We start from the raw sequence: 13,606 nt of genomic DNA, 5'->3' as shown, positions 1-13,606 counted from the left end.
CTATTTGTCTTTTACCTGCTCAGTGCATCTTCAGATGGTACCTCAGAGGTGGTCTTGACCTGTTGCCTACCATTACCTGCACTGACACCCAGACTCACTCCCTTCAAATCTCTGTACTGCCAAGGTGACCCTGATTCTTTCTTGCTCTCCTGCTGTTGAGGTGCCCCTGATTTTCACGCCCTCCCAATCCCTGTAATGCTAAGGTGACTCTGATTCACTCTCCTATTCCTTGTGCTGCTGATGTGACTCTGATTTGCTTCCTCCTGCTCTCAGTCCTACTGAACTGGTTCCAACCTAACAGTAATAATACTGGGACGGAAGGGGTAGTTGTAGGGGCCAGAGTGGCTAATAGCACTAGCCTGGGGGGATAGTAATAGCACTGGGTTGGGGGGTGGATGGGGGCTGGGCCAGAAGGAATAATTGTAACTGGGAAGGAGTGTTTAATACTAACCAGGGCAGGGTGGATAATACTACTGGAAGAAAGTGAGTAATAGTAACTGGGAGGGAGTGGTTCATAGTAACTGGGACAGAGTAGATAATAGATCTGGAATAGAGGGGGTTGTTACAATCAGGTAAGGAGGGGTTGAAGGGCTCGCCTCGTTTCCCTCTCCTTGTTTGACCACAAGAGGTTTATTTCTTTTTGAGGTTGATATACATGCCAATTCAGTGAGTGTTTAATTGTTTATGCGCCGTGATCATGAAAAGAACCAAACGGACAGGTTTTCTTGAGTTTAGAAAAAAAGGGGTTAACTTTATTGTACTTAAACCGACCTAAGTAAAATAATAAAATATGCTCCAACTTTCACATACACACACACAAATAGGTTACAGAGAGGGGAATGATAGATCGGTCGAATTAGAGTCCAGAGAAATAAAAGGGGCATGCAGTTTGAGGAAGTTGGTGACTCAGCTGGCCTCAGGCTGAATTCGGTAGTCGCGCGACTTTCCTTTGGTGGTCCTGAGACTTCTGGTTTGAAGATGTGCGCGGCTGATTCAGTGGTTCTCCTGGAGTCAGCGATGCGGATGACTTACTTCAAGAAGTCTCTGTCTGCAGCAGGGATATGCCTGGGCAGTTACAGTCAGCAGGGGGTTCGAAGCTTGCAAGGTGGATTGGAGAGAGAGAAAAAAAGGAGGCATCCCACTTGGGTCTTGTCAGTGTCTAGCTGCTTGTCTGGTTGTTGCAGAGTAAGCACCAGCTTAAGCACACAGATGGTGGGCCTGTCACATGACCGTCACCGAGTGTTTCAAGCATGGTGGTTACCAGTGTGTATTCTCGCTTGCAACTTAATCAGTCCATGTCTGGGAATTCGCTTCTCAAAACCAGGATCCCATTGTTCAAGTGATTAAATTTGAATGGTTTGTCTCCGCCAGTATAATAGTCAGGTGATGGCTTTGACGCCTTGCTAATGGGAACAGGATAGGTTGTTTACTCAAATTCCCCTCCACTCAGTGCATTGGAATGTGGAGTACAGTGATGCAAATTGGGGTGGCCATCTTTAGCTGCTGGTATAGAGTCACCTTTTATCTGTTTCTTTTTAAAAATTTATTTCAGGTTTCCAGCTGATGGATTAAAAAGCATCATTTGATATAGCATGTTTTCGTGATAGGTACTAGTAACCAGAAGGGAGGATGGCAATAAATGAGTTGCAAATTCATTGCTAGCATTTCTGGAGACCTGGTTATGTGATGTTGGATTTACTTTATAAAGGTTGGTCTCCTTGTAGTCGAGTAGCTTTGCTTGTGGTTTTGTGCTAGCAGCTGTTGTGCAAGAAATTCCAAGCACCAGGAAGCCACCCAAGAGCTGGCAAAGAGGGAAAGCCAAGGGTGGGGTAGAAGGGAAACCAAAGATTGGGGAAGGATGCACAGAGGAGAAACCAGAGGTGGGAAGAACTTTGATTTCACCACTAACTCACTGAAATTGCATACATTGCAAATTGCATATATTAGTAGTAGTAACAATCAGATTTCCTTCATAACCAACAGTAATACAATGAGTCATTGATATCGTACTTGTAACCAGTAGTAAATCTACAAAAGGTAGTCAGCCATGCATGAGACAAACCTTAAATGGCCATCATCCTACACAGTTAATCTAGATCTCACATGTACCTCAGCCAAAATAACAGTTCTGGTCTATTGTGCACAGTTTTTGTCCCCATGTTATAAAAAGGATATAGAGGCATTGGAGAAGGTGTAAAAAATATTCACAAGGATGATATCAGAACTGAGAGGATAAAGTTATTTGGAAAGGCTGAACAGCCAGGGGCTCTTTTCTCTAGAAAATTAAAGACTGAGTGGTGACCTGATCAAGGTCTTTAAGATAGTGAAAGGATTTGATAGGGTAGATGTAGCGAAAATGTTTCCATTTGAGGGGGAGTCCAAAACTAGAGGTGAAAAATATCAGACAGTCATTAATAAATTCAAGAAGGAATTCAGGAGAAACTTCTTTATCCATAGGGGGATAAGAATATGGAACATGTAACCACAAGGAATAGTTGAGATAAGGAACATAGATGCATTTAATGGGAAGATAGATAGGCACACATGGGAGAAAGGAATAGAAGAATATGCTGATATGGTGAGATGAAGTAGAGTAGGAGGAGGCTTGTGTAGAAAATAAATCCAGGCAGAGACCAGTTGGGCTGAATGGCATGTTCATGTGTTATACACTCAACGTAATCTGCTTTCCCATTGCTGAGCTGCTGAGGTGATCTTGACCTACTTTCTTCGTACCAACAGAGTCTCCCAAGATGGCAATGTGATTGTTGCAGAAAATGGGGAAAAACATGAAGGCTGAGTGTAAGAAAAAGTCAGCAAGAAAGGTATAGAACATGGAGAGACACAGAAGTGGTGTTGGAGAGTGGGAGAGAGAAAAACAATATTGGAAAAGGGGAGAGAGAGAGAGAGAGACATTCTTTTGCAGACTCAAAAATTCACTAAACTGGAGGGACATAAATGAGACATAAATGATATCTTTTGTCAAGGATAGATGTGTTGATTGAGTGAAATTCAAGCGAAGGGGTTTAAAAAAAAACATAAAAGATTGCATGAGAGCATCAGGGTTTTACTCCAGAAACATTGAGTGGAATTTTATGGGCTCTGCAAGAGCAATTTTGTGGTGTGTGGGGTGATTTAATTAGGTGTGAGGTGTTTTTCATATTTCCGGTGGTGGGCTTTTCTACCGAAATTAAGTCGGCAGCGTGACTGCGGCGTTCTGGGCTTCCCCACCAGGATGGTGGCAGAAAGAGGCTTTACATTCATTTACATGCCATGAATACTCATTACCCTACGCTTAGTTACATTTCAGTCCTACCTACCAGATTAAGTGAACAGTGAATGCTATTCCCTTACCACCTGGTTCATGTTCATTTGAACGTGGCTTGCAATAGTCGGCTTTGTGCAGTTGAGTCTGAGGTCAGTGTTTTTCTTTCTTGAACTCATTGGCAAAAGGATTGGAATGGATGTTTGCCTCCAAGCTCTGCACCAGCAAGGGTGATTCTTCTCAGGGGATGATGACGAAGGCATGGGTGGGTCTACATGGAGGAGCAGGGGAGGCTACTCGGGGTCAACCAAGGGTAGGCTTACTGGGTCTACTCGGAGGAGCAGGGGAGGGAGGAGGGAAGAACAAAGGGTGGGGTTACTGGCTCTCCATGGAGGAGCATGGGAGGGCGATGGGGAGCATCCAGGGTGTGTAGTGGCTTTTTTTGCTGCTGAAGCTGGCTGTGAGCAGCAGTGGGTTAGTTGGGTGGATTTGAGTATTACAGTCAACAGAAGATCATGAAGGACCTAAAGGGAGGGATGAGTGCTGTCAACTTTGGGGACCAATGGGGCGAATTCAGGATACTGGCTGGCAGAGGGAACTGTCACAGTCAATGGGGGCAAATGGATTCTGTAGGGGGGAAGGTCGAGACTTAGGGTTGTGTACTCTACAGCATCATGGGGAGGGGAAGGGGATTTGGCAGTAATATTCAGTTTGATTTCAAGAGAATCAAGGGTCAGAGTGGGCATTTCATTGGGAACAGGAGGGAGGGATGGGATGAATAAATTGATTGTGACAATGTGCAAGGGGAGGTTCAATGGTAACGGCAGGCTGGATTCCAGGAGTTCACTTTGAATTCGTAATTAGTCCCCAACCAGAAATTAGAACAGGAACATGCTTGACTTGAGTGGGCACGAAGCCCCCTCCAGGTGCTTTCTTGTTCCTGAAACATGCAAATCAGAAAATATATTTGTAGGTGTCTCCATTACGCCCTGTATTTGACTGAGTGGAGGAGCTGCTGACAATTATTGTAGCCCGGTTCCCTGGGGTGACCCTATTTGTTTGTCCTTTACAGCAGCAGCTCTGCATTAGAGGCCAGTGCAGTGTACTTTGTTTACCACAGAAGTTTTTCCTAAATGGGAAAAGCACATTATGTCTTTGTTGAAGGGTCTTTTCATTTTATTTTCCCTTTATGTTTAGAGTAGAATTGCTGTTTTTTTCCAATGAAGAAGTGGAAGCAACATTGCAACAAGACTATTTGTCTTTTGGACCTGACAGAGTCTTATAATGGGACTTCTATATTTTGCTCCTGAAAGCCAGAAACTGATACTGAACAGTTAGAAACTGGTAGTGGAAATCTGAACTGCTGATTTTGGCTGTCAATTGATATTTTCAGGACTGAGATAGATAGATTTCTGTTGGGTAAGAGTATCAAGGCACATGGAATAAAGGTAGGTAATTGAGGTAGAGATCAGCAATCTAATTGAATGAAGAACAGGCTCGAGGCACTGAACGGGCTCCTCCTGTTCCAATTCAAAAATTACTTTGAACATAATATTATCTTCGTGAAATTTCTTGGCCAATTTTGTTCAGACAGAATGCCATAGTAAATTGCAATAAGCACCTTTACAATTCAAACAGGGAATTGCACTGCTCCAACCCTAACTACTGTTCAATCTGTGTTAGCTAAAGGGTGGAACAATGCATGGAAAAAAAGACTTGCCTTTTACAACCTCAGGATGCCCACCCAAGCCAAAGAAAACTCTTTCCACGAGCAGGAAAGTCACTAACCAGAGAACATGGAGTTAAGATTATTTGGCAACAGATTGGGATTAGTGTCGGTTTAGTATAAATGGGTGGTTGATGGTCGGCACCGACTCGGTGGGCCGAAGGGCCTGTTTCAGTGCTGTATCTCTAAACCAAACTAAACTAAAACCAATGGGAGGAGAGGAGATTTTTTTAATGCGGCAAGCTATTATCTGGAATGCTGGTGGCAGCAGATTCAACAGTAACTTTCAAAAGGGAAGTATACATTAAAAAGGAAAGATTTATATGGCTGCAAGGAAGTAGGACAAATTGGATACCTCTTTCAAATGAGTCAGCACAGACACAATGAGCCAAATGGCCTTCATCCATGGTGTATGATTTCTATGATTCAAAGTAATTTTGAAATGTCGGCATTGTTGTAATGTAGGAAATGAAAGTTAACCAAATGTTGCACTGTAGTTTAAAAGAGACCTTTGTGTTGCAGGTTTTGCTTCACTAGTGATGCCACGGATTATGATATATGCTACCTACTTCCCACTGCAGCTGTCAGAAAGGTGGATTTCTTTACTTGGACAAATGGTAATGACTACATGCACTGTTTTACAATTTATGCCTGACTGCTATTCTGGTTATAATATTGTAGATCAAGTGAATAACAGCAAGTTACATTTAAAAGAAAGAAAGAATTTGCATTCATATAGTTCCTTCCAAGACCTCAGGGCATACCTAAGCACTTTACAGCCAATGAAGTACTTCTGAAGTGTATTCACTTTCGTAATGTAGAAAATATGGCAGCCAATTTACACACAGCAAGCTTCCAAAAATAGCAATGTGATAATGAGCAGATAATCTGTTGTTGTAATATTGCTTGAAGGATAATTATTGGACAGAACACCGCAGAGAACTCCTGTGTTCTACTTGCAATCCCATCAGATCTTTTACGTCCACCTCAGAGGACAGATGGCGCCTCGATTTAACATCTCATCCGAAAATGGCACCTCAGACAGTGCACAATTCCCTGCAGTGGGAGTGTCAGCCTGCATTCTCAGAAGTGTTCACTCTTTATTTTTCTCCATGAAGCACATTTGGGATGTCTTCTAGATTTGAGGTTTTATGTCAATAAATATGTAAAGCATCAGCCATGGCTCAATGGGTAATATCCTCATTGTGGTTTCAAGTCTCCAGAGACTTGAGTCTATAGAGAGCAACATGCAATTGAGCAAAAAGGATGAGTCCCATGTGGAGAGCTAGGCTTTTTCAGAGGTGACCGTACAAGGGTGGCTCTCAAGAGATGAACTATGAAGGAGGATGGAGTGGCCAATCATATTGAATAATGAAAGAAGACAGAATTTTAAAATCTGCATCCTTCAACAGAAAGCTAATGTAGGTCAAAAAGCACAGGGGTGAAGGTTGAATGAGTCTTGGTGCGAGGTAGGATATGGGCAGCAGAGTTTTGAATGCACTTAAGTTTACGGAGAGTGGAAGTTGGAAGCCAGACAGGAGTGCATTGTAATTGTCAAGTCTTGAGCTAACAACAGCATGGATGAGGGTTTCAACAGCAGATGAGTTGAGGCAGGGGCAGATCTGGGCAACGTTAGATCTCTTTTACTGCTTCAGGTCCGTTCTCTTAATAGTGAGAATATTTTAAGCTTCAAGTCTAAACCTACACTGTACAGAGCACATTGTGCATGCTGACCCTGTTTGACCTATCAATTACCTGTGCTCTTTTCTACCACTGCAACTCGCTCATGTTTGATTTCTCAGACTCCCGAACTCCTTTCCCGTCGGGAGTGCTGGAATGCATGGTGTGCCTTGGTCGATGTTACTGTTCAGCATTCAATCTCTTCAAGTTTAGGGTACCTCTTCCAGTATTCACTGCCATTCTGCCACTGGTTACCTGCTAGGTTTGAGGACTGTACTTCGGTGCACCATCTGCCTCTCAGCTTCACTCTGCTGCCGTTTTGGTACCTGGATGGAAATCTGCTACAGGGCACAAGTCAGGAGTGTGATGGTATACACTCCAATTTCCTGAATGAATGCAGCTCCAACAACACTCAAGAAACTCAACTCCATCCAGGACAAAGCAATCTGCTTGATCGGCACCCCTTCACTCCCTCCACCACCAGCTCACACTGCCATCTACAAGATGCATTGCAGCAACTTGGCAAGACTCTTTCAACAGCACTTTCCAAACCCACCACCTCTACCATCTAGAAGGATAAAGGTAGCAGATGGGTGGGAACACCACCATCTACAAGTTTGAAATGAACCAGACTGTACAGAGCACATTGCGCGTCCCAACCCTGTTCGTTCTGTCATTGACCTGTGTTCTTTTCTATACCTGGGCCCTGCTTTTTTATTTGTTCATGGGATACGAGCATTGCTGGCAAGGCCAGCATTTGTTGCCTATCCCTAATTGCAATTAAGAAGATAGTGGAGAGCTGCCTTCTTGAATCACTGCAGTCCATGTGGTATAAGTACATCCACAGTGCTGTTAGGAAGGCAGTTTCAGGTTTTTGACCCAACAACAGTGAAGGAATCCAAGTTAGGATGGTGTGTGACTTGGAGGGGAGCTTGCAGATGGTGCTGTTCTCATGCGCCTGCTACCGTTTTCCTTCTAGGTGGTAGACTTCGCGGGTTTAGAAGGTGCTGTCGATGAAGACTTGGCGAGTTAAGGCTTGGCGAGTTGCTGCAGTGCATCTTGTCGATGGAACACACTGCTGCCACTGCATTGGTGGTGGAAGGAATGAACGTTTAAAGTGGTGGATGGGTGCAGATCAAGCAGGTTGTTTTGTCTTGGATGGTGTCAAGTTTCTTGCATATTGTTGGAGCTGCACTCATCAAGGCAAGTGGAGAGTATTCCATCGTGCTCCTGACTTGTGTCTTGTAGATGGTGGACAGGCTTTGGGAGCCAACAAGTGAGTAACTCGCTGCAAAATTCCCAGCCTCTGTCTTGCTTTTGTAGCTGCAGTATTTATGACTGCTTTGGTGCAGGTTCTGGTCCATGATAACCCACAGGACGTTGAAGGTGGGGGTTCAGCGATGGTATTGCTGTTGAACGTCAAGGGGAGATGGTTAGATTCTCTTTTGTTGGAGATGTTCATTGCCTGGCTCTTGTGTAGCTCCAATGTTACTTCCCACTTATTAGCCCAAGCCTGAATGCATAAAGGCACAGACTACTTCAGTATCTGAGGCGTCATGAATGGTACTGAACACTGTGCAATCATCAGCGAACAACCCACTTTGTGACCTTATGATGCAGGGAAGGTCATTGATGAAGCAGCAGAAGATGATTAGGCCTAGAACACTACCCTGAGGAACTCATACAGCAGTTTCCTGGGGCTGAGATGATTGGCCTCCAATAACCACCTTGTTCTAGGTGTGACTCCAACCAGTGGCGAGTTGTCCCCCTGATCCCAAATAAATTCAATTTTGCTCGGGCTCCTTAATGCCACATTCGGTCAAATGCTGCCTTGATGTTGAGGGCAATCACTCTCACCTCACCTCTGGAATTCAGCATTTTTGGACCAAGGAGTGCCCCTGGCGGAACCCAAACTCAGTGTCAGTGAACTGGTTATTGCTGAGGAAGTGCTGCTTTATCGCACTGTCAATGACACCTTCCATTAGAGGCCTGCTACCTGACTCGAACCCGACGGGACCCGACGACGTGTCGGGTTCGGGTCGGGTCGGGCCCATCTTCAGGGTACGGCTTTTTGGGCTCGGGTCGGGTCGAACCGAGTTCAGGTCGAGTCAGGTCGGGTCAGGCTGGACACACACGGTAAGTGCTCTGCTGGTAAGAATTAAAATTAAAAAACTTACCTGAGCTGGGAGTCCAGGAGGAAACTGAGTGCGCAGTGATGTCACTATGACGTCATTGCGCATGCGCTGCAGCTTCGTAGAGCTTCCCAGACGGAAGGTAAGTAAAGGGATGGTCGAGCTTGAGACGGGTCAAGTCGGGTTGGGTCGGGCTTGGGGCAAAATTGGAGGGGCTCGGGTCCGCTGTGGTTCGTTAGGGTTCTTTTTTCCCGACCTGAGCAGGCCTCTACCTTCCATCACTTTGCTGATGATTGAGAGTAGATTGATGGGGCAGTAATTGGCTGGATTAGATTTTTCCTGCATTTTGTGGACAGGATATACTTGGGCAATTTTCTACATTGTCAGTTAGAGATGCCAGTGTTGTAGCTATACTGGAACAGCTGGGCGAGGGGCGCTTGTCTTTAGCACTACAGCCAAGATGATGCCAGGACCCATAGCCTTTGCTGTATCCAGTGCCTTGAACTGTTTCTTATTATCACATGGAGTGAATTGAAGTGGCTGAAGACTGGTATCTGTGATGCTGGGAACTTCAGGAGGAGGCCAATTTCGATCATCCACTCAGCACTTCTGGCTGAAGTTGGTTGCAAATGTTTCAGCCTTGTCTTTTGCACTGACATGCTGGGCTCCCCATCATTGAGCATGGGGATGTGGAGCCTCCTCCTCTAGCTAGTTGTTTAATTATCCACCACCATTCATGGTTGGATGTGGCAGGACTGCAGAGCTTTGATCTGATCTGTTGGTTGTGGGATCGCTTTGCTCTTGTCTATCACATGCTGCTTCCGCTGTTTAGCATACACCTAGTCCTGTGTTGTAACTTCACCAGGCTGACACCTCATTTTTAGCTATGCCATACTCTGCTGCACTCCCCATTGAGCCAGGTTGATCCCTTGGCTTCATGATAATGCTAGAGTGAGGAATATGCCAGACTGGGAGTTACAGATTGTGCTTGAATACAGTTCTTTTGCTGCTGATGGCCCACACTGCCTCATGGTTGTCCAGTTTTGACCTGCTAGATCTTTTCTGAGTCTATCCCATTTACCATGGTGATTGCGCCCACAACATGATGGAATGTATCCTGCGTGTAAAGACAGAACTTAGACTCCACAAGGACTATGTGGTGGTTGGTCTACCAAGACAGCCATGGACAGATGCGTCTGCGACAGATAGATTGATGAGATTGAAGTCAAGTAGAATTTTCCTTCTTGTTGGTTCTATTACCCCCTGCAGATATGTCCTTCAGGACTCAGCCAGCTGAGTCAGTAGTGATGCTACTGAGCGACTCTAGGTATTGGACATTGTCCCCCACCCAGAGTACATTCTGTTCCCTTGCTACCCTCACTGCTTCTTCCAAGGATGGAGGAGTCTGGGGCATTGACTGTAAGATATGATTCAGTGAGTATGCTGGGACTGGGAAAATGCAGCTATGAGGAAAGAATGGATAGGCGGGGTTGTTCTCCTTGCAATAGAGAAGGCTGAGGGGAGATTTGATTGAAATGTATAAAATTGTAAGGGGCCTGGATAGAGTGGATGTTAAGGGCCTATTTACCTTTGCAGAGAAGTCAGTGACTAGGGGGCATAGATTTAAAGTGATTGGTAGAAAGATTAGAGAGGAGATGAGGAAAACCTTCTTCACCCGGAAGGTGGTGGCGGTCTGGAATTCACTGCCTGAAAGGGCAATAGAGGCAGAAACACTCAATTCATTTCAAAGGTGTCTGGATATGCACCTCAAGTGCCATAACCTGCAGGGCTGCGGACCAAATGCTGGAAGGTGGGATTAAACTCGGTGGCTCATTGTTCAGCCAGCGTACATATGATGGGCCGTGGCCTCTTTCTGTGTCGTAAACTTTCTATGATTCTATTCCACTTTAGTGAGAAGGACTTTATAGGTCAACTTGGCAGGGTGTGCCTTTGTCATTTCCGGTGCCTAGGTGGATACATATGAACATACGAATTAGGAGCAGGAGTAGGCCACTCGGCCCCTCGAGCCTGCTCCGCCATTCAACAGGATCATGACTGATCTGATTGTTACCTCAACTCCACATTCTCACCTACCCCTGATAATCGTTCACCCCCTTGTTTATCAAGTATCTATCTACCTCTGCCTTAAAAATATACAAAGACTCTGCTTCCATTGGCTTTTGACACAGAGGGTGGTGAGTGCCTGGAACTTGCTGCCAGGGGAGGTGATGGAAGCAGATACGATAGCGACGTTTAAGAGACATCTTGACAAATATATGAATAGGAAGGGAATAGAGGGATATGGGCCCCGGAAGTGCAGAAGGTGTTAGTTTAGGCAGGCATCAAGATCGGCGCAGGCTTGGAGGGCCGAATGGCCTGTTCCTGTGCTGTACTGTTCTTTGTTCTTTGTTGAGGAAGAGAGTTCCAAAGGCTCACGACCCTCTGAGAGAAAAAAATTCTCCTCATCTCTGTCTTAAATGGGGGACCCCTTAACAGTGACCCCTTGTTCGAGATTCTCCCACAAAAGGAAACATCCTTTCCACATCTACTCTGTCAAGACCCTTCAGGATGTCGTATGTTTCAATCAGGTCGCCTCTTACTCTTGAAACCCCAGCGGATACAAGCCTAGCCTGTCCAACCTTTACTCCTAAGACATCCCGCCCATTCCAGGTATTGGTCGAGTAAACCTTCTCTGAACTGCTTCTAATGCATTTACATTCTCCCTTAAATAAGGAGACCAATATTGTGCACAGTATTCCAGATGTGGTCTCACCAATGCCCTTTATAAATGAAGCATAACCTCGCTACTTTTGTATTCAATTCCCCTCGCAATAAACGATAACATTCAAGCATACTGTACCTGCTATCAAATCTTTTGCGATTCAGGCACTAGGATACCCAGATCCCTCTGCATCTCAGAGCTCTGCAATATCTCACTATTTAGATAATAAGCTTCATTTTTTATTCTTCCTGCCAAAATGGACAATTTCGTATTTTCCCACATTATACGCCATTTGCCAGATCTTTGCCCACTCACTGAACCCATCTATACCCTTTGTAACCTCGTTATGTCCTCTTCACAACTTATTTTCCAACCTATCTTTGTGCCATCAGCAAGTTTAGCAACTATATCATTAGTTCCTTCATCCAAGTCATTTATATAAATTGTAAAAAGTTGAGGCCCCAGCACTGATCCCTGTGGCACATATTATGAGTGCTGCCATTTTTTTGTTAAATTTTTTTTGAGGATTTGGGTTTTAAAAACTGAAAAGCATTCCATAGATGCTGGAACTTTGTGTTTTTTGTTTAAAGAAGAGGTCATCAGAATGTCTTTTGGACTGAGCTTGTAAACAAACAGTTACTGGAAGGCATCTGTTTTTAGATAAATACCCAGCAGGGGGCTTTTTTTTGACTTGGGGAAGATGTTTACAGAGAAGTGACAGGTCAAGATTTATAGGGGTCAGGAGGCTTGACTCCGAAGATGTTTTTTGTGTGTGTGTGTCTACGGTAAATCAGGAACTTGTATTTCAATCTGTGTGATAATGCTTTGCATCATTACTGGTTAAGACTTTTTAAAATAAAAAATTATGATTTTGTTGTTTATTAAGGTATATTTTATACTGTGATAAAAATAGAGTCTGTGATTAACATTTGGGTAACTGGGAAAATTTTTAAATGTATGTTGTGACCTGTGGAGAAGTGGAACTTGAAAAACAGTGCATTCGTCCCACCTCGGTCGTAACATAAAATTGGGGGCTCTTTGCGAGATAACCCAACGCCGATGACGTAAAATTGCAAGTGGGGTATTAACAATTGAAAAGTGAAAAAAAAGGTTTCTTGTGCAGTAGATTAAAATTTACTGTACCGGAATGTCTTTATCAGTTGCTGTGCCCTTTCTGGGGAAGGAGGATGTATCGCTGAGTGATTTGAGAAACTTAACGAAGGTTAAACTAAAGGATTTGGCAGACCTGTTGATGTTGGAGTTAAATACAGGAGCTAAGAAGGCAAACATAATTAAAGTAGTGGCACTCCATTTTAAATTGGAAGAAGAAGGTGGAAAACCAGAAAGTAGTGCAGTTAAATTAGCTAAAATTCAATTACAGATGAAGCAGCTTGAGTAGAAACATGAAATGGAAAAACTTAAGCTTCAACAGAAAAAAGAAAAAACAATAGAATTGAAAAGATTTGAGCTCAAAAGAGAATTGACAGTGAAGAAGCTTGAATTTGAAAAAGAGGAAAGGGAAAAAAAGAACATTGCAAAGAGAAAGAGAAGGAAGGAAATTCGAAGTTAAAAAGTTTGGAACTAAGATAACAGGGTGGTCTTGACTCACGTGAAAGTTCTGGTGAGGAAAGATCTGACTCCAGCCCAGGACCCAGTGGAGAACTGTTTACATTTGTGCAAGCTCTCCCTAAGTTTGAGGAAAGGGACGTAGAGGCATTTTTCATTTCTTTTGAAAAGATAACTAGACAGGTGAAGTGGCCGAAGGAAAACTGGACACTGCTTATGCAAAGCAGTTTCATGGGCAGAGATCATGAAGTTTACGCCATGCTTTTTGAGGATGCTTCTGCAGATTATGAGATGGCAAAAAAGGCCATTCTCGCTGCTTATGAGTTGGTCCCTGAAGCATACAGGCAGAAATTTCAGAGCCTCCGGAGATTGTCTGGGCAGACTTGTATATAATTTGAGAGGGTAAAGCAAATTAATTTTGATTATTGGATGCGGGCACTAACGGTAGAGGCCATGTATGAGAACCTTAGGGAACTAATTCTCCTGGAAGCATTTAATAATTCACTCCCTCTGTTAGG

At 44.1% G+C, this 13,606-nt stretch overlaps 1 protein-coding gene across 1 annotated transcript in view; it reads left to right on the top strand.

Moving 5' to 3' along the window:
* The window catches only part of adgb (androglobin), a 400,763-nt gene that overhangs the window by 119,391 nt on the left and 267,766 nt on the right, over positions 1-13,606 (top strand). Inside the window, exon 10 of the mRNA XM_068044513.1 lies at positions 5,511-5,605. Within this exon, the coding sequence (XP_067900614.1) occupies positions 5,511-5,605 (95 nt within the window). The remainder of the gene's footprint in view (positions 1-5,510; positions 5,606-13,606) is intronic.

Source organism: Heterodontus francisci, chromosome 13, assembly GCF_036365525.1.
Source record: "Heterodontus francisci isolate sHetFra1 chromosome 13, sHetFra1.hap1, whole genome shotgun sequence".
NCBI lineage: Eukaryota > Metazoa > Chordata > Chondrichthyes > Heterodontiformes > Heterodontidae > Heterodontus > Heterodontus francisci.
Note: the sequence above shows the minus strand (reverse complement) of the source record. Positions and strands in the feature narration are given on the sequence as shown.